This window comes from Papilio xuthus, unplaced genomic scaffold (genome assembly GCF_000836235.2).
Source record: "Papilio xuthus unplaced genomic scaffold, Pxut_1.1 DF826923.1, whole genome shotgun sequence".
NCBI classification, from domain to species: domain Eukaryota; kingdom Metazoa; phylum Arthropoda; class Insecta; order Lepidoptera; family Papilionidae; genus Papilio; species Papilio xuthus.
In genome coordinates this window covers 5,585,702-5,613,519 of record NW_013531726.1, presented here as the reverse complement: position 1 = coordinate 5,613,519, position 27,818 = coordinate 5,585,702, and the positions used below count along the sequence as shown (strand labels likewise).

At 33.1% G+C, this 27,818-nt stretch overlaps 1 protein-coding gene across 3 annotated transcripts in view; it reads right to left on the bottom strand.

The window, feature by feature from the left end:
- The window catches only part of chp (leucine rich repeat containing G protein-coupled receptor chaoptin), a 51,781-nt gene extending 31,967 nt beyond the window's left edge, over positions 1-19,814 (bottom strand). For all 3 annotated transcript variants that reach the window (XM_013318605.1, XM_013318608.1, XM_013318607.1), the window contains exons 1-2: positions 19,671-19,814; positions 7,441-7,547 (exon numbers count right to left, since the gene is read on the bottom strand). In XM_013318605.1, coding sequence (XP_013174059.1) covers positions 7,441-7,443 — 3 coding nt within the window. In that variant the 5' untranslated portion in view covers positions 7,444-7,547; positions 19,671-19,814. The remainder of the gene's footprint in view (positions 1-7,440; positions 7,548-19,670) is intronic.
- Positions 19,815-27,818: the final 8,004 nt, after the last annotated feature.

The window sequence follows — 27,818 nt, the reverse complement described above, 5'->3', positions numbered from 1 at the left end:
TAATTCACGGTTAGATTCGTTTTCCCAAGTGATAAATTGCACATCATCTTATTTGTATTCATAATGGGTCTGTCGTATTTTATAGTTATTTGTTGTTAGCTCCGAGTATGAGGGCACGTTTGCGAGACGTCTGCGAAAAGTACGAAAATTATTTTACGTATTATGTGGTACTGGAATAAGTGAAAGAGTTACAATCTTCTTTCTTGTACTATGTAGGAATTATGATTGCAAACAATGCTTGTCGTTTTAAGCTTACTTACTTACTTAAGACATTGTCGTTCTAGAACTATCTAATTTTCTAAATCTGTCTTTCGGTCTATTTGTTTCGAAATTAGACTTTTAAACTGGCAACTTCAAATTCAGCGATTAACAGAGAAAAGAAAGGAAAAAAACAATGTGTATTGGCCTGTAATCATTGGTCGGATTCTTTTTTTAAGTTCTTATTTTTTTCTTTAATTTAATTCGTATTAAATGTCTTCATTTTATGCAATTCTTTTGACCTTGAAACTATAACGTAACCTTGGAAATGTTTAGCGTTAGTATAATTATGTCGAGGGCGTAAAGTGCGCGTAATATAGACTTGAAGAACTTGTTTGTAAGCCACGGACGTTTAGTTTCCTAGCTTAGTTATGTAGTATGTTTATGTCCTAATGACTTTATGTTGTTTTACTGAACTATTTGCTCGAACAGTGGATACCTAATCACATTTGCATTAATCATACTGTTGGAATTATTTAAATTTACAATTTATACAAAAATTAATCTATGACTGTTCTATTGTTTATGATAAAAGATTGTTTATGGTCTAGGGTAAAAACGTCCGACCCCCTGAAATTTTGATCATTCTCACTTCTGACTTTGCTCTGAGCAGTGCTAGGGATCGGACATATACCTCCATAGTGATTATTATAAAAAGGATATTATATACAAGTTTATTTAAATCCTTAAACGTTGTTTTTACTTTTTACCATAACTTCCTATACATACTAATATTTTAAATTCCAAAGTTTATATTGATGGAGACTTGTTAGAAGGACTCCTGAACGAGTCGACGGGTTTCAATGACATTTGGCATGAATGTAAAACAGTCTGGAAGAACATATGAGCAACTAATGAACTTTCTTTTAATAGGCGACATCTCATCTCTAATATTTTTGCCTGAAAGTAATCTTTTAACTTTAAGATATTTTAAGTATGTTAAGGCTAATTGTATTGTCTCAAGTTAATATCTCTTTTAAACTACTAAATCTATTAGTAAACTTAATACTGTGTCCATCGTTTTCGGCTGTACATTTCACTGAACACAATAACTCTCATATGATGAAAGCAATCAGTATTCCCGAGTAATACGGATCCGGGCCCGACGGAGAATGAGGAAATTAAATCCCCCCGTACAAGGACAGGACTGAAGTAAGTTTACATAGGTTCGCTGTAGACTACAGTTGGTTCATATAAGCTGACGACAACTAATTGAAAATATAAGTGTACAGCAACCCTTAAGATTATTTAATTGGCTATTAAATTATGAAAGGCGTTGATTTTATTTACTTGAAATATTACCATTTTTTCAGATGTGTAGATGTGTGACTACAAATATATAATTCAAAAATGGAAAATAATTAGATATTCAATTGAGTCATAGTCGTTATATTTATATTAGGTAAATTAACAAAGAAATCATCTTTACGAATATAAATACATATGTGATTTGCGAAACAAACACGAAGTATTTAGAGAGTTTCTAACTGTTATAATTAATTTTAAAAGCATGAAATGTGAAATGAAATATGAATATGGGCGTAGATAATTAATTGATAGATAAAATTACGCGGTAAAGCCTAATGTTCCCTAGAGAATGAAGTTCATATATTATTTTTGGATTCCAAAATCTATACTGTATATAAATATTTTGTGTCTGTGCATCCTCTCCTCCGTTGATTAAAGGCAGGCAACGCATATGCAATTGCGTATGTCTATGGGCAACGGTCACTTCGCTATTTTAGGTGGCCGCACGCTCGTTTACCACCTTATGATATAAAAAAAAAATCTTTTAAACATCAGCACTGCCATTAAGCTTTATTTACTTAAAATCTTTTTTTTTAATAAAGTGTGAATTGCAACAATTTACTTAGAAGTACATAAGAAATGTTTTAACAACAATAATCAGAAAAGTAAAGAAATGAAAAAGTTTCATCCTTTACCGTCAGTAAGTCTTTACACAAAAGACTTCAAGGCAAAGTAAATCCATTGCTATACTTTTTACAATAAAAACTTCTTGTCGACTACAATATTATGTTGAATTTTATCTTTAGAACGTATAAGTCTATTAAAAATTAATAAATTACTGAGAGAAATTGAGAGAATTGTATCAAATATCTGTCATGAAACAACGCGATATGAAATCGGAAACATATTGGAAAATAACTTGTTAAAAATACTATAATATTTTATCAACTCAAATCAAAATAACAACAGGAAATTTCCAAAGCATTCTCCAAAAATACATAAATATTGCGTCTTCGTAATGTCAATAATGACATATGTCGAAACTAGCCTTTGCCCACGAAATAAAAAAAAACTCAATTAGTAGTCTATGTGTTCTCGATTATATTTGCCATATAAAAAATAGACTAGAGGACCACTTATTAAATTTTATATTTAATTCTGCACAGACGAAGTCGCGGGCAAAAGCTGATTTTATTTAATAATTACAATGCTTCTATTAACCTATGTTTATAATCTTATCACTCTCACAATTCTATTAACTATTATATCAATATGTACACGTGCATAAAGGTACGCATTCATCGACCCGCGCCGCATGCACTGGACGGACTGATTAAACGGATTTGCTTTCTCTTAATGCGATGCGGACAGCGCTGATGGTAAGCAACGCTATGTAAAATCAAAGCAAACTAAACCCGGTGCGTACTGCGCGAGCCAATGGACACGTACCTTAAAAGAGCAGCGATGTGTCAATCACTCCGGGATAATCATTCAATTGAATGAATTAGAACGACCTTGCTGAGCGTTATTTCTGTTCTATTCAACTATAGTTCGATACTCAAGGATAGTTGTGGTTACAAAAAATACTGCAACCAATGAACTTCCTAATTCAAGTCGAAGTATTTTTAGATATTGCCAGATTAGCATCTCCCACATAATTTATTTAAACGCTTAAACAGTTTCTAAATGCATTTTTTTCATTTTAAAACTCTACTAACTTAAGCATTAATGATAGTTAATCATTCATGAGTGTCAATGTCGTACTTATATTAGTAAATATATCGTAATTCTTACTAATTTTACTAATAAAACTAATGCGAAAGTTTACATGGATGTTTGTTTTAAGGTATCTCCGGAACGGCTCAACGGAATGTGATAAAATTTGGCACACATGTAGAACAGTATTCATTCCGCGCGTCCGGAGTCGCGGCCTATAGCTAGTATTTAAATACATTAAATATTTAATACAAACATAAGTATCTACGTGTATTTGATATTATTAGACATACATCAAATAAATTTTACGTCTAAAGTATTTTTTTATATCATAAGGTGGCAAACGAGCGAGCGGCCACCTGAAGTCGCTGAAATAGCGCAGTGACCGTTGCCCATAGAAATACGCAATTGCATATGCGTTGCCTACCTTTGATCGACGGAGGAGAGGATGCACAGAGAGGAAATATTTTCCCTTTCCATGCATCCTCTCATCCGGAAAGTCCGCTTTCACTTCCCATCCTTTCCTTATAAGAAATAGGGTGGGAATGGAAAGAGGACTAAATTAGGCCTCCGGGATGCACACTCATCAGACGAAACGCGGAATAGCTTACACTTGACGCCTGTCTTCTGTGTGGTCGCGGTATTTCACCGGGCGAGCCGGGACAATACGTGCGAAGATGTTAAAGCGGGTTATACCACTGTTAGTATACATTTTAATATTTAATTCGAATAAATATATTTGTACAACCTTAAAGTAATGGAACCGAGGATAACAGAAAGAATAAAATAATAATTCGAAGCACTAAAACGAATTGTGTATTAAAAAATTCATAGCGTTGTCTCGTTCCATTGAAATGAACTGCTTAAACAACGCTCCGCGAATTAAAAAGTAAAAAAAATCCATTCAACGTTTCTACTCATATTTATATAATCTGTCCTGACTGGAAATGAATCCTCTTATCTTTTATATAATAACTAGCTTTCGCCCGCAACGCTGTTCGCGCGGAATAAAAAAATAAACATAATTAGTAGCCTAAATTCTTCAAGATTATGTTCTATATGTATACCATATTTCATCGAGATCCGTTCAGCCGCTCTGGAGATACCTTCAAACAAACATCCATCCATCTAAACATTCGCATTTATAATATAGTTAACAATTGCTAAGACGAAAAATGACATTGATAATAGTTACAAATATTTCTTCTTAATTAAACGTATAAAATGGTAAACAATCTGATTATTCCAAATGTTGATTCTTTTCCTATTCTATTGACGCGGTAACAAACAATATTTCTCAGAATTTCTACTTAAAACACTTGTAAAAAAGGTGCTAAAAGAATAATAGCTACTCTGGAAACAAAGAAAACAACTATGTAATAAACGAAGGTGAAGTTAGTTATCATCATGGTAGCCATTTGTAGACACACTAAAATTCCTACTCAATATGTAGATTTTATTTTTCAAAAACGACAGATACAAAAGGCTAGTTTAAAATGGACATGTATCTTGCTAATATTATAATTGCGATTTTTTAGACGAATGTATGGATGGATGTTTGTTTATTTGAAGGTATCTCGGGAACCGCTCAATGGAAATTGGTAATATTTGGTATAGATGTAACAACATTGTGTGGAAGAGCATATACTTATTACATTTTTTTTATTCCGCGCGGACGGAGTCAAGTCCACAACTAGTAAGAATATATTTCTATTCTATTGGTATGGATTAAACGTATTCTTATTCCTGTTTTCTTTAAAGAAAATGAGAGGGATAGCAATATTTTTACTCGAATTTAGGCAGTGAAAACTCACCTTAAATTGGTATTAAATAAACAAAAAGCTGTTATTGGAAGACGAATGTAAATAACTCGAACCTTAATTGACGCTAGAGTTATTTAAAATGTCCGTAAAATGGTCGGGTTACAGCGAATTTGAGTTTACATTTTAATTTACTTTAATTAATTAACAACGAATAAAAAGCTCATTTACGTAAGACCATTTATTTTTCAAGTAAAACTTGGGTTATTCATAGAAATTTAAATCTGTAATTTACATTAATGAATTCGCTAGAAAAGTGATTTAAGGTTATTTTAATCGATGACACTAATTTTCAATAGTTGTTATAAACCGTTAAATTCTATCATATAGTGTAGAAAAAAATGTGTTGTTTTGTCTTAGGAAATTAGAAGGATGAATATTGTTCTTATATGGATGATAAATTGTAATTTCTGTTCACAAAATCCCTGTATAAAACATATCGCCATCACTGTCATTATCTAAAAAAATAATTGCTGTTCGTTAGTGCCGCTACTTGAGAACGGCTGAACGGATATTTACGGCCTTATCTTGGTCTTGAAATGTTCGTGAAGGTCTAGGGAAGGTTTAAAAGGTGAGAAAGAATCAAATTGTTGCCGGGAAAACTCTTTAGGAACCTATTGTAATCCCGCGCGGACGGAGTCGCGGACGACAGCTAGTCTTTGATAAAAACAGATATAACAATATGTTTTTAATAAGGGATTTTGGTTTCAGGAATCCTATGAAATACACTGCATAAATGACAATACAGTTAACTTTTTAATTAATATTATGCAGTTGGTTTAAAAAGCCAACAATATTTTATTTCCCCCACTTTTTAATATTCATCACGCATAGAATCTAAAGTATTCTATATCGCCCGCCCGCCCGGTCTCAACTCTGGCCTCTGGTCTGTACAAAATTAATTTCACCAAGATTAAAATGTGCTGAGCATTTAATTTACCCTCAAGCTCGCTTTATAAAATTTTCAAGAGCGCCACAAGCGATGTTGGTTTCATCTTTCACCTTCAGCAAATGTTTCTCTAAGAAATTACAAATTTAAAAAGAAAAATGTATATTTTAAATTAGCTGAACTCAACTTTATTTAATCTAAAAGGTAAATCTATAATTATTTTAAATAATATCTTGTAATTCAATTAATTACAATATTGAATAAAATATTAAAATATCTAATTTTAACTATATAAATCTTTGGATGGATGGATGTTTGTTTGAAAGTATTTCCAAAACGGCTGCATGGATCTTGCTGAAATTTTGCATAGATGTAGAATAAAGTCTGGAAGAACACATAGGCTAATAGTTATGTTTTTTTGTGCCACATGGACGGAGTCGCGGGCGTGCTAGTATTGTTATAAATCTAATTGACCGTAAGTTATCTTTAAAAACGTATTGTTATTTACGATACGTAACTTTACAATAATTCATTTTAAATGTTGATCCATGTTAACACGAGGTTTTAAGTGCTGGTTTTGAGCACGTCCTAAATATTACATGCAATTTTTAAGGAGTTAATTAATCATAAGTCGTGCATGCGTGGGCGTGGAGCAGGTGTTGGCTAAACTGACCTCTATAATTGAGGAAATGCGAAGTTAAACCATTGCAGCGTTGCATGTTATTCTCATCGTTAATTAGAGATAGGCAGTAAACTTATTATGAAAAAATGTGTTATATTTTTTTATTTTAACATTTTTTCAAATTTAGAAGGAAGAAAGAACATAAAACATTCTAAGTTTGAAAATTTTAAAATTAAAAGTAAAAAAAGGTATAAAAAGTTCTGTTTGTATCAACAACACGATGTAAAAGTAAACTTACATTTTTTTCTATTTCTTTTGTGCCAATAATTGATTTGGCTAGATTTATAAATATTATTTTAGCAAATATTTAATATAACATTGAATAATAGGTGATGTAAAATACCAGAAAGATGATTCTTTGTTTGCTATTAATTGCTTTGCTATTGTGAGGGTTTCAATTACGTTTCGCTATCGTTTAAAGACAATGAACGAGATATTTAATATATTTTTTTTAATTAAATAGTATATCATAAAATAAAATTAAACTTTAGCAAAGTTTTAACTAGACCTCAAACATATATGAAATCTTCTTAATTCATGTATTATGTAAAAAATTATTATAAAAAAAATTATAAGACGACTTATTCGTCACGATTCAAAGAACCTCAAACTCGATAAGGTTGTCTAATTTCGGAGTTCCTATGACCATCTTCCAGCTCCATCATCAGATCAGCAACATATAATATGGCACTGCCTCATAATTTACAAATGTATGCAATCAGCTCAATCAATATCCAGGCAGTGGATTAAATGTAATTCGCAAGACTTGATGACAAATATCGATACATTTACGAAACTAAATTAAAGCATGTATATAAAATACTTACCATGATTCGCTATATATATAGAATTCCATATAATCGCAGCATTCGGGTTCACTTTATCATCACAAAAACCTTTAAGTAATCGTATTTATCACTTCAACACTCTGACACTGTAATTTCAACAAAAAATAAGTTTCTTAAAGGTGCTTATAATTTTCCTAAACAAAGGAAGGAAATATTTTTACATAGAAAAGTGTCGTCTCGTTAGCATTGCTTTGGTAAATGAATTTAATTAAAAACGATAAGATTGACCGATGGTTTCTGAGACTAAAATATCTGTGTAAAACATATCGTCATCTCTTTTATTACCTTTAAAAAAACAGAGATAACAATAAGTTTAAATATTAAGGGCGCTGGTGATGTTTACTTAGGGTGAAATTCTACTGCAGAATGACTTGACTTAAAAAATATTAGTGTCTGTTTTTTAAACATTTTACCATTTTATGTAAATTTAACAGTGAGACTCCACTGTCAGATATCTTGAATGCGAAGCATGAAAAATGTTTTTGTTTGTTATCATGTCTTTACAATCATGACTATTAAAATTAACATTTGATTTATCTTTTATGTAGTGACTAGCTTTCGCCCGCGACTCCGTCCGATCGGAGTTAAAAAAATAATAGGGGCTGAGTTCTTCCACACTATATTCTATATGTATGCCAAATTTCATCGAGATCAGTTCAGCCGTTCTGGAGATAACTTAAAACAAACATACATCCATCTATCTATCCATCCGACCATTCGCATTTATAATATTAGTAAGATAATGCAATACGGTATTCTTAAGCACAACTAATTTATGTATTTAAACTGCAATTTTTCATTTATTTATCAACCTAAACTCCACAGCGAACATCAAAAATGCGACGAACAATGACTGACGCAATGAAAGGACCTTTGATGTGGTGCGTACCTTTTATGTCATGGAGTCCTGGTATTAAGGAAAGAAATGAGACGCTTTCCTCAACGAATAGTTAGTAAAAGTATAGTCAAACTCGAATATCTGGTCTGGTAAGAGAGGCGGTACTATCGCGGTTAGGTAAATAAAAACTAACTTTTTTTGTCAGATAAATTTATCTTTCTAAAATAATATTTATTATGTCTTACACACCATCGCGAATCTCTTAGGTGATCAATAAAAGCATGCACTATCTTTATCGATCACGCATACACGATTGTAACCGTGGATGTCTACTGTTATAACCTGAACGAAATGACAATATTATCTCCGTTTTTTATTTTCAATTGTGAGGGATGACCATGTTTTCATATGAGTGTTTCGTCAGTGACGGCCTTCGGTTATATAAGTTGAGTTTAAACATTAAATTGAGATAAGGGGTCGAGTGAAGAGTAAGCGTGACTTCGAATAATCTTTTCTTAGTGGCAGAAAGAAATATACTTATAAGATCTCTATGGCATCTTAACTAATAAGCGAGTGTAAAAAATTAATAAAGAAGAAAAGCGCAAGACTTATTTAAAGAAGTCTGCAAAAAACTAAGATTTTATTAATTCCGCGCAGACGAAGTCGTGAGCAAAAGCTAGTAATAACGTAAATTTAAGCCTGGAAGTACTCTATTGTTATAAGAACGATTTTACGCAAGTATTCTATAAGTGATTACTTAAACAGTCCTTAGTAAATATCAGTATGTCTTATGTTAGCATAAATTTCTTAAAATTATAAATTACGAGGACATAGTAATAAACTATTATGCAGTCGTATTGTCTGTTAGTTTTCATCAAAGCTTTAGTATACAGCGTATCTCTCGAGGCCCTTAAGGCCCTCCTTGAGTAACAATACCGCTACAGTGACGTCACAATATATAGAGCCCGCCTTTGTAACACTTCGGGCATGAATCCTTTGTTCAGGACGACACAACTCTAATCAACTGTAAAATATTTAAATTGTACTCTATAGAAAACAACGATTAAAGGAGTTTAATAAATATTATTAAAGAGCGTCGGCGGCTCAGGGGTCGAGCACTTGACTTGCAATCTGCAGGGCCTGGGTTCGAACCCCGCCATGTACCAATGTGTTTTTCGATTTCCGATTTACATATGTACATTTATCCGACGTTCTAACGGTGAAGGAAAACATCGTGATGCAACCTGCACATATCTGAGAATAAATTCAAAGATATGTGTGAAGTCAACCAACCCGCACTTGGCCAGCGTGGTTGACTATGGCCTAATCACTCTTAACTTAGGGTAGGCTCCGAGCTCCTCGGTGGGGACGTATAGCGAGCTGATGATGATGATGAATAAATATTATAATTTGGAATTAAATGGAAATATATTTTAAATAGCCACCCGCGTGTCAATCCGTGCGTAATTTAAAAAAAAAAAACAATAATTACTAGCATATACGTTCTTCCAGACTGTTCTACATCTATGCCAAATTTCATAGAGGTCCGTTGAACCGTTATGGAAATACCTTTAAACATTCATTCATTCAAACATTCGCATTTATTAAGTAAGATTAATTAAAACATCGATTAAAATATTATAGAAGGATGTAAATTAATAGTAGTCAGCCAAAGCATACTTAGCGGAACGAAAGATACTTTGAAGATTTCCGTATCACAATTTTAATACCTCTAAGTACTAGGAGAACATATAAAGAAGTTTAATTAGTAAAAATATTAAAGGTGAAAAGGGACTCGCTTTAGTATAAATTTTTCAAATAATTCCCGAGCTCGACAGTGTCGTCGTACCGCTAAACTCTCTTCAGAAAATAAAAGCAGACATTGATGTATTATATTACCTTGCAAGTTGTAAGGTTTCTGCTAAAGCGATTTCCTTCTTTATTTCCAACGGCCTTTACGTTGTAAAAGTACAGCTAACAACGAAGGTAATTTTCAACGCAAACAATAAACTTTAATGAGATTTCACGAAGTTTTTTCCGCGCCTCCATTGAAGCATTTTTATAGAGCTTTTGCTTGCGACTGCGTCCGTGAGTAAATACAAATAATGTAATAATAAATATAGCCAATTTTAATAAGTTATAGCTTTCTAATGATAAAATAATATTTGCAATCGGTCTGGTGGTTTTTGAGTAGAAAAATAAAATGTCCACTTTATAACATTTATCATCAGTTCACTATAAGTCCCCACTGAGAGGCTCGGAGCCTACCCTAAGTTATGGGTGACTAGGCCATAGTCAACCGCGGTCAAGTGCGGGTTGGTTGACTTCACACATATCTTTGAATTACTTCTCAGATATGTGCAGGTTGCATCACGATGTTTCCCTTACCGTAAGAACGTCGGATAAATGTACATATGTAAATCCTGCTCTACTCTACATAAAAGCAATTTGCAAGGGTCCCTAATTCTCCAATTTAAATCTTACTAATGCAAATGTTTAGGTGGATGAATGGATATTTAGGTGGAAGATATCATCGGAATAGCACAACGGATATTGATGAAATTTGGCACAGATGTAGACCATAGTCTTTAAGAAAATATAGGCTACTAATTAAGTTTTTAAATTTCACGCGGTCGGACTCGCGGGTGACAGCTTGTCGTAAATAAATACGCAGAACTACGAAACACTCATTGTTATACAATTTTTTCTTATCATATAGCCCATAATCAATTATATCATAAAATGCCAGAATGAACCTAATGACTTCATTTCTGCCGTTGACAGCGAAATTAAGGCCAAGTTATTGCGATCATAAAGACGTCGTAGGTTAAGGTAAGGGTCATCGTGTCTTATAGAGGTATTAACAGAGATTATCGTAGCTATCATACTTCAGATAAAATTGGTAGGTAATAGGTTCTCTATTGAAGTTGAAAATAATAAATATTTATACCGTCCTTTTCACATTTTGAAAATTCGCATAGACTAATTATTAAGGCTCTCATGTCGATATTAAATCAAGGCTATAAATTGTAACTCAACGTTTTAGAGACGCGTGACATTCTACACTTTTCGTTACACGATAGAGAGGAAAGATATAACTTAAGCGGTGAAAGAGAGAGACGTATACATTACAAAGTATCAGAAAAAGCTGTTGTGTCATAAATTCTGTAAGGATATTGTCAAATTTGAGATTCAATACGTTCCTTCAAAAGATAATTACATATAACCATGTGGGATAAAACTGTAATGAAAACGTATGTTTTTCTTTATTGTTCTTTCAAGGACACAATCATGTATAATAAATTATCCCAACGTGCGACGTAACTTTATTACAGTTTTTATACATAATAATTCTTACGTCCCAACGCATTTCCGAGGTTGGTAGTAAGGTCACACGATCTTGTTCGTGTTACTGTTTCCATTGTTGAAACATTGCATAAAATTTGTTCATCTCTTTCATTCACTTTGAAAAGGCAGGGACAACACGAAATGTAAATACATCGAGGCAGCGGAATTCTACGGTGATATTAAACATTGTTGTATCACGTTGTAAGGTTTCAATTAATTTAACTTGGTTATAAGTTATTAACATTGTTGTGATACTTGCCTAAGTGTAGATGCCTCCTGGTATTTAAGTTAAGCCTGTTAGATCTAACAAAGCATTTTTATTATTATAAAAAGATTGTTTTATTTAAAAACTAGCTATCGCTTGTGTCTCCGTCCGCGTAATATTCTGGAGATTCCTTCTAAAAACATCTATCCATTCATCCAAAAATTTGCATTTATAATATTATTAAGAAGTAAGATTTACTTTCAACTTTCACAATTATAATATTATCTGTGTATTTTTACTCAACTTTATTTCCTTCGTGGTATTTCCATAAGTATAAATAGATTTTAAAGGAGGTGGATTCAGATATGACGGCTGATAGAGATGTATGGAGGAGTGACTGTGCCGACCCTCCGTAGGGATAAGAGCAAGTTGATGATAGATTTTGAAGTAAAAAATATTGTTAAAAATTATACGTTTACGAACAAAATAGGAGAATATTTTACATCAAAGTAGTTGTTATCAAAATCTATTAAATATAAGTAAAATATGGAACAAGTCCAAAATAAGAAGTCGTTTCTTGTCCCACATCTCTTTATTATGTAATTTCATGAGTCAGTACTCAGGGTATAACTGTGGCCCAGATTTGAGATGTTATTATACTTGTAGACAATTTGGAGGACATTGAGTTGCTTTGAAATTTCTTTAATGGAAAATATTTTATGAGAACGAGAATTATTGTTAGTAGGAATCCGTACGACGCCGACTATTATTTATTAAAAAAATCCGTTAACGACAATTTCAATTGTGGTCGTAATTATTTTAAGCTCAACCAATACTTTAAAAAATAGGATAGGTTGCTTGACTTCACACATATCTTTGAATGTCTCCGCAGATATGTGTAGGTTGCATCACGATGTTTTCCGTCATCTTAAGAACATCGCATAAATGTACATATGTAAACCGAAAATCGTAAAACACATCAGTACATGACGCGATTCGAACCCAGGACCTGCAGATTACAAGTCAAGTGCTAAACTCCTAAGCAACGGACTCTTAAATAAAAAATGAAGTTAAAAGAAAATTATTGGAGTTGTAAATCGATAGATTAAGTTTCAAATTGATTTCCTGCATCGAACGTCTCTAAAAAATAAAAGTTACAAGTGATTTTCAAGTTGCAACAGTTTTCCAATGAAATGGTTAACGTAAAAATGTCAGACCGTGCGATGGTTCCCTAATCATTCGGAAAATGAAACAAGGGAATTCCTGGAAAATGCCTTGTTCATAATTAAAGCCTTGTCGTTAGCAGATAGTTATTAATTTAAAAACTTAATAGACCTTCTATCGGCATTTAATATTCAATATCATCAATTTTGTATTGTTAATATCGTAAAGTAAACAAAGATATATTTTTGGTTTATTATTTTAGACAAAAAAAATTAAATAAAAAAAATACAAAAAACATATTTTTTTCTTTTTTAAACTTAACACTCAAAAGTATTTCCTGCCAGTCAAACAATATTAAATATTATATTTTGAAAATTAGCAATTTATTATAATTTTATTTAATCGTCAATGATACGTAATTTAAAACTTCGCGAATCTGCTTCTTGAATCGATTCAAATACTACGCCTAAAAAAACTTTCACTGTTTCTTTTCTATTACGACAGACCTCTAAAACAGGTATTTGCATTGTAGATGCCGCGCGTGTTTTGGGTCAAGCGTAAATATTGAATTACTATAATTTTTCGATAGAATCAACAATAGTAAAAATATAGGCATTTCAAACAAATGAAAAAAAAAATAACTGGATCAAATTTTTTGTATATTCAACTTTATTTTTTATTAGTCAAAATCTTACTAATATAAATGGGAATGTTTGAATGTATGGATGGATGTTTATTTAAAGGTATCTTCAAAACGACCGCATGGATCTCAATTAAATTTAGTAAAGATGTACAACGTAGCCTGGAGGAATACATAGACTAACAATTAAGTTTTTTTATTGAATTGCGAGGATGGTGTCGGGGGCGACAGTTATTCTTTAATATAAAATGATGTATGATGTACTAAATTCGATGAACAAAGACGCATAACTCATACTATAACAAACACATTCTGAATTCGTGTCACGTTAGAAGTAAAAGTGGTAACGTTCGAGAATCCTTAGTAGCGTCAATCACTCCCACCGCTTCGACGCACCGAGCATGGGCTACGAGTGTCAACATTATGCAACGTGACCTCGACTGATGTCTAGCGAGTTTGTGTCCTATACCACACATAATAGCATTTATTTTTCTTTGCAATTGGCACGAAGGCCGGTGTTAATAACATTACGACAGTCTGCATGGGACTTTTAAAGCCTTCTGATATTTAGCAAGCTTGAGAATTTTCCATTTACTATGAGAATCTCGAAAAAAAAATTGAATAAACAAAACACGATCTACTATAACAATATCAAAAATACTTATTTCGTACACAGTAATTGCGTAGTTGATAACGAAACCCTAATTTTCAAAATGCCTGTCTGTCCGCAAGGACGCATTCTAACAGGATTTTGACGGGAAAGTAACTGATGGCTGGAGGCATAACATAGGCAACATTTTGTTTTTTCTGACAAAGTCGGGTGACCATTACATAAGCGTATCATAGTCACAACCAAAACAAATTTAACGTAAAGCGTTAGTAATGATAGATCTGCGGTCTACCAATTTGTGTTTTTCCAAGAATACGTTCGATTCAAAGCATGTTGTTACTTATTTTGACGTAATAAAGTTATCAATGTACTTGATGTGGTTAGAAAAAATACCTACACAAATAACGTGTTAGGATTATGACTCATTTGTAAGTGGCTTTATGAATCATTTTTTAATGCACGTCCTTCATTGGATGAATCATTAATGATATTAGTACTATGTTAGTAATCATTGATTGTTACTGTAACCCAATTTAGTAACTTTAAGTAACTTTAGTCGTGTTTAAATATTTGATAACTCTTGTAGTAACTACTTACTTCTTACTAATATTATAAATGTGAACGTTTAGATGGATGGATGTTTGAAGGTGGCAGAACGGCTGCATGGATCAGAAATTTTGCACAGATATAGAACATAGTTTGGAAGAACACATACTTATTTAGTTTGTTTTTAATTCCGCGCAGATGGAGTCGCGGGCGACAGCTAGTTTATTTAATGTTCTAAACCGAATCAAAAAATTATATTCTTTCATAGACTAGAGATTTTTCGAACCAATAAACCGTTTCATACCAAACAAGGGGAATGAGTGTTTTTTTTATTATTTTTTTAAATTCTAACGTAGCATTGGTAACAGACATTTTAAAAAGTGTTCAATATACTTTTTTTTAAAGGGAACAAATGGTGCTACTGTTAAATGACACGCAAAATTAAGAATTTCTATGGGTAACGACCACTACAGGCCGTATACATAGGTTAAGAAAAAAATCTACGTAAGAAAAACCGTTTTACCGAAAACAGCTTTTTAACGTCCTTTATAAATAACTAGTAACACATAAAATAGCTTATGAGGCACTTCCCAACCCTTCTCATAAACCAGCATCATCCGCATGAAATATGTTTTCCTAACATGTTTTCTTTACCTTTATCAAGTGTAACAATGTTTCTACTACTACGCATTTCGTGTACACAATTTCATTCGATTACGAATTTTAATTGTATTGCGTTAAAGTTCATATTGGAAAACTGGTTTACGTTCTTTTGAGAACGCAATTGTGACTCTTTTGTGCCAGCTATGTTAGTACTTACTGCACAATGCATTAATGCGTATTACTTTTATTTTACGTCTATAAAACACATGTACAAATATATTGATGTCTCACGAATTTATAAGTAGTATGAGTGAGATAACTATATGTTTTTATACATGTCTTTTGTATGTGAAAACGTTCATGCAACTACGCGGAATTGTATGCGTAATTGCGAGGAATGTTAACGTACTAATTTGAGTACTCTCGTTAGGTCTTGTGTTCACACACAAAGGTATTCTTATGGGTTATACTACAAACGTAATATTCCTATCTTCAAGAACTATATGACCTTGTTATCATCATCACCAGCTATATGACCCCACTGAGAGGCTCGGACTCCGAAGTTAGGAGTGATTTGGCCATAGACAACTATTCTGGGCAAGTGCGTTGCTTGACTTTACACATATATCTTTGAATTATGTCGCACTTATATGCAGTTTAAATCACGACGACATATTTTGATAATATTATAAATCCTAATCTAGCTTCTGATTTGTCCTATTTAATTTGTGAAACAATGGAAGATCGATTAAGTTATTATTTCTTTTTATGACATAAGCCATTAATGGAAGCATTATTTTCTATACGTTTTATAAGATTGCGCTGTAAAAAATGTCGGTCGTTAAAGAGGTCGCATTTGGCCCGCAAAGATGGCCAACAGAATTCTATTCTAGATATACTGCATCAAGTATATGTCACTGATGTTAAATAAAAACTACTCGGAAATATATTGAAAAAAGGAGAGATAATTTAACTTAAATGTCTATCTTTTTTATAGTAGAAGGTGGCAAACGAGCAACGAATCGCTTAAGATTATTTGATCCGACTCCAATGGACATCCGCAACGCCAGAGGAACCGCAGATGCGTTGGCCTTTAAGGAAGCTTCTTGAAATGTTAATTTTGTTTATATAAACGTTCTTTTCTCTGATGAATTTCATACACAAATATACAGCGAAACAAGGATTTCTGCCCACTGGCCTGATGTGAGAGTCACGATTCAGTTAGTTCTGTCAGAAAATGTGCAAAACATATAATAGTTGGTACAGAAATGGCATATAAGAAGAAAAAAAAATGGCTGCATAATTGTAATCTATTAGACGAAAAAAAACATGTAGTAGCCGATCCATTCATCTCTATGTTTTATTAAATATTCCCTTAATTCCCAGTCCGTGCTAAACTGGGAACACTATCGCCGATGGCATACTCGGGACTTGATTAATTGCCCGCTATTAGGCAAAGCTATCGGTGATTTGTGTCGTGGATTTAGTCTAGATTGTATGGCTTAGTTTAACCTAAATTATGTGAGATCATAATTAAGTGGAAGTGACAGATACTGCGACATTTTGTTATACGCGAAAAAACGCTATTAAAAACATAATTAAATATTTTTCTCGTAATTGTTGCATATGAAATTTAAAGTTGTAGAAGCCAGTTACACCAAACTATTGCACGAAAGGGCAGGCTAATTTTAGTCCCCTTTATTTCACACTCTTTTATAAATGTAAATGGAAAAGAATGGAGGGAAACTGTAAGATGGAGAAATACGCTTTATCTGTGCCTCCATAATCCGTTCATTAAATGTCTACAATTGCGGATGTAAACGACAGAGATCGCTTCGCCATTTCGTCGAATGCAGGTGTCCGCTTGCTTGTTTACCACCTTATTAAGTAAAAATGAAGGAATTAGTATATTTACAACAGATAACGTTATAACTTGCCATAGCTACCCTTTTGGCTAAACAAACGAAATACCGATTAGTTTTTGATATAGAGTTGTCTCGCTACACAATATCGATATCGACAATATGAAATTTACAATCGACTATCGATAGTTCGCACAACACTAACGATGAGCATGTCAGTCGGAACTACTCACAGAATTGGAACGGGACTAATCTCGAGCGCTGGAGGCTTCGGTGATTGCATTGGTTCAGTTTGTATAAACAGCAAGGAATTGCAATGCTACAGACCATCCTGTGCCAGACGACAATATTCGTAATCAAAATTTACAATGTCACATAGATAGTTTTTAAATAAGAGCTATGTATAAGGTATAAATATTTATATTAATTTGTAACACTATAGTTTAGACACCAGACCCCAGCTCATAGAAGAAAACAATAAAGGTTTTTTTGTTTTTAATATTTCGAATTTTATAGACGCTATCTAACCAAATGGAATTTAATAATTTGCGACTATCATATTGGTAAAAGAGAGATTTAATTTCTATAACACGTAATAAAATAGTGAATTTTAGGACCGAAATGGAATCGAAGACCTTGGAAAGGCGTCAAGAAATGTTTTTAGAAAAGCGATAGATTTTATGACATTACAAAGTGCCTATATTCAATTACATGTCAAATGATATTGTCTTCCATAAAGAAAAGACGATCAAAAGAAAGATCTAATTAGCAATTCAAATACACAACTTTTTTAAAATGAAAGCTTAGCATTAAAGTGCTAAATTTTTATAGATCGTCAGAGACCTATTTAAGATTGCATCTCGGGTCTAGGTCATTCAGTTTCACACTTGATGTTCTACATCCGCCCTGAGGGTGCGGTGTCCGAATGGCCAATGTATTTATACGCCATTCGAGACATTAAGCGGCCGTAATTCGATACGACAACTGCTGTTTCGCTTGCGTATGTCAGAAAAGCGATTGGATATTATTTATAGGGTAATTTGGCCGCATATTATATACATATATCTTGTATATAGGTGAACTGTACTACGCAATATAGAATTCGGTTTTTTTATAGTTAAAGATGGCAAACCATATATTAGGCACCATATAATAGTAAAGTGACCGCTGCCCGTAGATATAAAGGCAAAGGAGAGGAGGCTACAGAAAAAGAATATTACCCTTCCTATACATCTTCTCCCCGACATGTGCATTTGGCACATACCCACCATTCCTTTTAGTTTTTTTTTTTTTAAATATTGCTATTAAATGTTTGGAAATATGCATAGTTAGTAAACGTCAACAGCTCTTGAATGTCTAAAGGACATGAATCCCTCTCGATTTTCCTTCGAGCTCAATTTACTAAACGACCATGGTCTTTAATCAGATTGACCGCAAAATCAATCCTCTAGGTTACACATTGGTACGAACTTGTACATTTAACTTGGGATTAAAAAGGGATTCAATCTTAATAACTTACTAAAGGACATAGTCCGTGACATTTGCAGTAAATGGCTGTTATAATTATAAACGAATTATATGTCATTAGAATTGTTTCTAAGTATTAAACGCAGAGCAAATTGTTTACAATGAGTTATTTTATATTGAAATTTACTTATTAAAATTGTTAATAAAACGGCAACAGTATAGTAATTACATATTAATGACGTAACTATGTTACCTACACGTTCTTAATTAAATGTTAATGATATTTTAATCAGCGTTTAGTGATAATCAACAAATTAACGGTGGCGACGGCCCCTTTTAATAATATTTTGTCTATGTATAGAAATGCCCATTGCTGGGCTAACCAAAGAACCGATACAAAGATTCACTCCCAGGCTTGTGTAACAATCGCCAGCAAACTTAGTACATTTTATAAGAAAATATATTATTATACTATAATGTTGCAATATTTTCTTAAAGTTCTTCTCTAGCTCAATATCTTAAAAATAGATAAAACCTCAGATTATTTATAAGGAAAATATTAATAGTTTACAATAAGAAATATACGTCGTAAATAGTATCGTAGAATAAATTAAAACAATGCCCCTGATGTCAATTTATATTTTAATATATTTAGGCATTTATATCTGATACTATTTTTGTAAAGCGTATAAAGAATTGCATAGCATCTCACCTTTAACCTTCTACGCTGTTAAAACAAAATAAAGCAAGGGCTATGAAAGCAGCGATTATCGAACGAAAATGCACCAGCCGCCCGTGAACTTGACGTCATCCGTTGCTATAGCAATGCTCCCGGGGCGAAACACCCTTGACCAACTTCACTTTAAAGAAAAATAAAAAGAAAAAAATTCTGCACTATTTAAAAAAAGAAATAAAATTACAGGCACCTTTTAAAACAACAAACGATCGGGGGATTCGAAATTTAAAATGTTTAAACGGAGCGTTTCTCGTTTACGCTGGTTCGCGACGGTGGCACTGGGCCCACTACGCGAGTCGCTCTCGCTCGGCACATGTACGGCCCGGGGAGCGGCCGCGATCACACTGGACAGTATTTTCACAATTGCTTATTACTTAACATTGTCTACCCATCAGTAGTATCTGCTTACGTAGTTAATACAATTATTAACTTACATTTGTTTAATTTAATTGGTAAAAGTTACAGGGGTCATTTGTATATTGATTCAAAGATTAATATCGAGCCATAATTAAGTGTTTCGATGTATACATAATTACTTTTCTGCGTCTGAACTTAGCTCAATTTAGTAATTACTTCTGTAGTAAATACTTGATGATTGCAACTCAGAAAGTTAATGAGCAATAGAACATTTTTGAAGAAAAGTTATATCTAGACTCTCGTCTCTAGTGCGTCTAGGTCGCACAGGGGGAGCATGCTTGTATTTATTATTTTATTACGAAAAATCTTAGCTACTCATATCTGCAAAATAAAATATAAAGGTTTTATTCTCCGTAAAATATTGTATTTGTTGCAGGAAAATGTGCTTAGCTGTAGACGCGTTCTAATAATGTGCGAGAGAGACAGCAAACAGTCGGTTGTGCATTCGTTTTTCTCAGCGTTATGTAAGCTACGGCCCTGGAGCCTGGCTTCTCCCGCGCCAAACACCCCTCCCACTGACGCCATAGTGCCTCTGTCCCCGACACGGTACCTTCTCTTACAACACTGTGCATCAAACCATTGATTTTCTCAGTCACAAACTTGACACCGTGTCTGTAACTGGAAAGCAAACGCTCGAGCCAGCCCGGTAGAGGTGTCGAGTTAGCGAACTGGGTTACCGGAATTTGGACCTCAATGCCTACGTAAATAAAAGTTAATAAGTCACCAATTGTTTTTTTTTATAATTCAATGATTATTTTCATAGATTAAATATATATTTTCTTTCTATAAGTATAACATAACATTATTATAGCTTTAAAAAAATTTACAACTAAAAGCATGATCCATCATTTATGACATGGATATTCAGTAGGTCTGAGAATCGACTACTATTTTTCAATTGCGGACGGAGTCTAAGGCGACAGTTAGTATACAAATAAAAAACAATACAGCAAAATTAACAAGGAAATTATTTCAAATCTGATATTTTTAATTTAATTACAATTCTCCTTCTGTAGTAATTACAATCGAAATCTTATGACCGAGATTAGCTATATACTTTGTTATGTAAATAAACGGCTTCAATTATGTTTTTTATGGTTTCACTAGCTATGTACTTATATGTAATTAACTGATTTATGTAATGCATAATCGTATTAAATCCACTGATCTGTCGTTTAAAGAAATTTCTAGAATAAACATTAATATTATCCGAATTTTACTATTAACTTTGTAAAGGCGCTTTTATTCTTACATTATAAAGAGAGGAAAACCAGAAAGATTTTACGATTTGCATCAAAACATTATAACTAAAGCAACCATAATTTTGAACATTTCCATTAAATTTTTACGATTCAATAATTTAATATTATTTTTAATGATGTAAACGCAGGCTTAAAACCGAGAATTAACACTAATTACGTATACATTCGCGGCTTACATCAATTCCAACAGCAAATAAATCCTATAATAAAGTACTCAGTTCTAATATCGTACACCATATTTTAAAGCTTTTGTATCAAATGTAACCATTGCCCTTTTAGTAAGATTTAAGGCTACCACAATTTCGAAGTTCACAAAGGAAACATTCTAGAGCCACTTTTGTTAGAATTTGAAGCGGGAATTTAATAAAATTGCAGTGTTACATTTAACTTACCTATTTTATTTAAAGATGTTTTTATATACGACATATGGAGGATTACATCGATAGGAATAAGCCTAGAAAAAGATGGAAAATGCGTGAAAGACGACGCGTGATTAATAATGGGAGGACGATTGAAATGGCAAATGTTAAACCGATTTTGATAACGATAACCTGTTTCGGCGAAACCCATAGAGATGATAAGGACAGAGAAATTATAATTTGTAAAACAATTGAAAGCATTCAATTGCAATTTAGTTTTTTTTTTAAATTTAGATATCAAACAATTACGACAAACACAAATTCTATATGCAAAAACGTGACTCCATTTAAAAGAAACCATATTAGTTATGTTCGTTGGAAATTGTAAGCAAATCGAGTTAGTTGGAAGCCACAACTACATCGGAAGTAATCGTCGACGGCTTGAACTTGAAAGGGCACATAAAATAATCGAATTCTAAAAAAAACATTAAGGTTATTTTTAGTTCGACGAAGGACAGTGAATACGACCCTTAAACGACCTTGAATTTAGTTACAGGATGTCAAGGAAGACCTATAATTGCGATCGATCTGTATACTACGCTTGTATTATATGTTCTGTAGGTTACAGACACGCTTGCTGCATTAATCGTGAACTAAAATGTATACAAGATATTCCACTCCCTGAACTTATTCAAACATCTTATGATCTCTCTTATAAACTTTGAATGAAAAACTGCAATATTTGGATGTTTTGTTTGCATTTGTAACATTAGAAACATAATAGTTATTGAATCTAAGCCACGTATTTGCGCACTTGCATTTGGATTAAATTATAAGATATTTTATAGTAAAACTAGAGTACTATAAATAGAGTACTCTTTGTATCCGTACAACGGAAACAAAGAGTTAAATACAAGTAAGTGGCCAATCTTGTTGGACAGGGTGAAGAAGAAGAAGAAAGAAACTTTACAAGAAAGAGATAAATCAAGAAATGGGATATTAATAGTTTTTTTTTATTGTAAAGTTACAATAAAGTATATAATTTCATAATACTATTGAGATAAGAGTTGGAATGGAAAGGAAACGATGTATGAGTAACCTTAATTAGTAGGAACCTCCGCACATAACTTCGCTACGACCCCGTTTCAGCAAATTGCGTTGCGATGCCACCGCGGCTATAGTTCTCTACGTTTGAAAAAAAAGAAAATTGAAGAGTTAAATGACATTGTCCTCAATGAGCTTTGGAATATTATTGCTTTTGAAATATGTATTTTTATGGAAATTATTTAAAAAAATATATTTTAAGAGACGTATTTGACTGGACGTATTTGAATCGTCCACATCAGTCAAAGTACTCAAGATACATTCTTGCCAGTAATAATAAAAACCGAAAATAAGTAAAAAAAATCAAACATCCAAACTCATAATGTTCTTGATAACAAATCGAGTTATTAGTATTCCAAAGTGGTCTTGAAAACTCAAATAACATCGGAACTAAAATTGACTTTATATTATTGAATTCTAGACTAACAATAACCAATTCCATGGTCAGTGAGAATAGAACAATGCAAATCAGGTAGGTAGATGGAAAACACACAATCCTTTTATTTCGAGCCCCCGAAGGCTTCGCTTTGAATCGAGGCTGCGAACAAAAACTGCGAACTGTACACTTCGCCCCTCGCACAATCACTGAATGAGGATTGCGGACTGTTCTTGTAATTTTACAGACGATTCATATTTTTATCTTGAACTACCGCAGACTCTAAAAAATCGCAATTTATTTAAGTAAGATATAAATTACTTTTAGTTACTTACTATTACTTAATTACTAGATTTTAGATAATTAAGAGATATAGCTGAGAATGTAAAGGTAATGGTACATCGGCTAATTTGTCTTCCTAATTGGCTCTATTATTTTTATCACCACCACACCAGAATTTTCGGAAATAAAATGATACCTTTTTAAACTTAACATTACCCTGTTCTTACACCACTCTACATGACGACGACATTACTGTTAGTTCGTTCTCCAAATAGTCTTTCAATCGGTATTTCAGTCGTCATAATTTTTTTAGGCTATCTCTTTTTAGACGTTTACATTTATATTTAAATACTTTATTATCTACTTAATTACATATATTCTAAAGGGAAATATTTGATTGTTTGTTTGTTTTCATTGAATAAGCACTGATACTGAACAGATTTGAAAAATTCTTTGACTGCTTCGAAACTAATCGTACGGTGCTATTTTTTTTTTGCCCGAACGAAGTCGCGTTCTTCTGGTAGTCTTTTATATATTAGATTAATCATATAACTACTAACAGTTATTTAATTTTCTTATAAAAACCCTCTCAGTTCTCATAATATAGAAACTGGGACGTAAAAGTGGGCGCTTTCATCATAACACGAAACCTTAACATGAATGTGTTATACGAGGCTCAAATCAGATTATCCATTAAATCCTTTCGACGGAAGCCGTAGCGATTGGTCCCAGTTACTGGATTAACTTATTACGCATCGCTTTGAGAAAAACATATAACGAATTAGTAATAAAATAACGATCGTGTTGATGGTAAAAACATGGACATCAAATGAAGTACACAACATTTCCGATAAGCAAAATTATAATATATCTTACTAGTATTATAGATGCCAATGTTTAGATGGATGGATGGCTGAACAGATCTCGATTAAATTAGGCGTAGATGAATAAAATTAATTTTTAAATTCCGCACGAACGGAGTCGCGGTCGACCGCTAGTTAGGATATATAAACAATAATAGTTATATAACAGTCGCGTGACAAACGGTAGAACGAAACGAAATGGAATTCGAATAAATATAACATCGGTTTCTGTCGGCCCTGTAATGAATCAGATGAAAGCGACCGATAAAATGTTTCAAAACATTAATATAACCTAAAACATAAATTCCATAAAAAAGAAATTAAATAATGTTATTTTTTGGGGTTTATTTAGCAACTAGTATTTAGTTTTAACAGTGGTAGAGCCCGTTTTAACATCTTCGCACGAATTGGCTCGGCTCGCCCGGTAAAATAACACGACCACATAGAAGACTGGCGTCAAGTGGAAGCAGATCCGCGATTCGTCTGATAAGTGCGCGTCCCGGAGGCCTAATTTAGTCCTCTTTTCCTTCCCATCCTATTTCTTATAAGGAAAGGATGAGAAGTGAAAGTGGACTTTCCGGATGAGGGGATGCATGAAAAGAGTAAATATTTTCTTTCTGTCTATGGGCAACGGTCACTTCGCTATTTCAACGATTTCAGGTGGCCGCTCGCTCGTTTGCCACCTTATGATATAAAAAAAAACGCTTTTAAAATAACTTGACTCAATGAGCTAACAAACAAAAATACAACTTTATTAATATTTAGCATGAAATGTATATATGAAATTCTTTATCTTCAAACCGACAAACAGCTGATCAACAAATTGAGCTAACGAAGTCAGTCTTCCTCCTCCGGTTCTTGCGTCACCATTATCCAGTGACTGCAATTAGTTGAGGTCGGAGGGCACGCGGAGGTCAACGAACGTTGGTCGCACTCACCGCAATTATAAATCATCTAATTCTATAAGCAACAAAGGCTAAGTAATCAAATTATGAACATATAACCCTTAGTTTTTGAAACCACAATCTCTGCATAAAACATATCGTCTTTCCTGTCATTATCTTTGACAAAACAGAGATAGTAATATATTTTAATTGTAATTTCTCACAGATTTTCGCGTACTATCTTAACTTTTAAATGTAAGGCTCATCGTACACAAAGAATCGTTAATATTCGAAACTATTTTGCATACTTGCGTCGCGAGCTAAATTGTCAATGTGTGTCGTCTTGAGGCATAGATTTGCTTCGTCATCTGAATAATCGTAGCGAGTTTCTCACGACAATAATGACAAATAGGTTGGCAAGAGATTGCTTGAGGTGACGAAGAAACAAAGTGTCGGCGACTCGAACATGTGTGAAACTTTATGACACTACACTGCGTAAATCGCGTAGAGCTAAAATCGCCTGGTTCCGAAGATTTACTTTGACTCGTGTACGAAGGGGCTTGAAGGAACGACTTACATCGAATCTCAGAACCATTTATCAAAGTTGTCGTGGAAAAATCTTTTCAGTAAGAGGAAGCTATAAATGTAAACATTTAATCGGGCTACAAAATAACAAGTCGTTGTTCAAAACTTTTGCGCATCGTCATGATGACCCAAGCGATCAACATAGAACAAACGGCAAATCATCACTCATGCACTAAGAAGAAAAAAAGTAAGAAAAGTAAAAGATATGCACAAATATATTATTTTGCGCTATTAAACGACATGTAAAATTACGGTCTAGGGAAAAAAGTGAAACCTACAACAATCAAACAACAACGAAGGCTTCGCTTAAATCATTTTACAAGGCTGAACGAGATTTTATGTCTTATTTTTTTTAGTAACTTGATAATAATATTACGATTAGTATGTCAAATTGAGGACTATGTTTCAGTATTTGCTACTGTTTTAGTTATTTTGCTAAATTTGCTTTTTAAATAATATCATTAACATCAAGGTCACTTGATAAAAATTAGGTAAATGTGTCATCACAAAATCGTTTAGCAAAATCGATAGTGCTGCTTACCAAGTGACCTTTCCGGGCTCAAATTTCACGAAGCTTAAAAGCCGTCTAATAAGAGATTACACGTCGAGGTCTTTTGCAGGTCACTTACGTTATATCTTCATATTACACTTTATAAGACACCTTCAGGTTACTTTATTATTATACTAGCGTTCGCCGGCGACTCCGTTCGCGCGGAATTAAATAAAACATATGCCTAGCCATAGGCTAATAGCCGATGTGTTTTTCCAGATTATGTTCTTCGTCTATGCCAAATTTCATTATATCCGTTATGCCGTTCTGGAGATACCTTCAAACAAACATCCATCCATCAATCCATCTAAAGATTCGCATTTATAATATTTAAGATAGTATGAGAAAGACGTTTCGTGATATTAAAATAAAAATAAATTGACGTTGAAGGTTCTAATTATAGCAGAAAAGAAACGTTATAATACAAATGTTATTCTCAAAATAGACTCAAAAGAAAATGAAATATAATATTCGTAGAAATTATATATTTATGACAGGAACGTCCCTGAGGATTTGAAGTGGGATGTTAGGTATAAGCCAGTGGCCGGAACGTTTGCCCAAACACGCCACGAATAACTCTACAATATGATTGAGTAATAAGAGGATAATTAGTGCACGTGGCCCCTCAAGTAAACAAACAGGAGTTCGAGGTACAGTCACCGACAAACTTTGTTAGTTGAATTATTTAAACAATGTTTAAATTAGGCAAGAACATGTGGAGAAATAAAAAAATGTACACATCTTGTTAGCAGTCCATATCGTGTGTTGCCATTTCTGAAGTACGAAAAAATATTCACGAATTTCTTTTTGCATTTGACAATATTAAGGACGTTAAAATGAGCTTAGGGGTGACAAAAAAGATTGGCATCGCGTATACCTGCAGGAAAGAACTTTGTTGAATAAACAAAAGAATTAGAATGTAAGAAAATTGCTTGTTTTTTCTAAATTTCTATATCGGTCACACGTGACTATGTCCGCTCGGTATTTAAAAAAAAAACATAATTAGTAGCCTATGTGTTCTTCCAGACTCTGTTCTATATGTTTGCCAAATTTCATTGAGATCCGTTCAGCCGTTCTCGAGATACCTTTAAACAAACATCCATCCTACCATGCGTCTACCAACCCATTGGCATTTATAACATTAGCAAGAAGTATAGCTATTAGTGCTTCGTCGTAATGTACAAGTTATTATGTTTTTGAGGTTAATTTAAGAATTCTCTTTTCGACTGTACATTTCAGGGAGATCGTTAAATCTGCCGCTATTATATCGATCATACATAACTGAGGAAATGAGATCACCAGGACATGGGGAGTGGAGTAAATATTTTAAGAAGTGTTGTTCCCGACAAACCAGATTCTTTGGTAATTTACTGACACGTGTTTTATAAAATCGATTTTAACAGAGTGGTTACTAGTGTATACTTTATTATACACTCTGAGAACGGTTCAATTATTGCTTAGAGCAGCTTTTTAGTTTGGATTTCTGAGACTTCTAGTTTAGATTTTTGAAGCTACATAAAAGGACTTGATGAATATAATTTCACCTGATTTTTAATACATTTTATTTAACGCAAACAAAACTTGTAATGCTTTAGATTTCTCTTGCATTACAAAAATAATCAAACACTAAAAGATATTGACTGTTTTACGTCCATC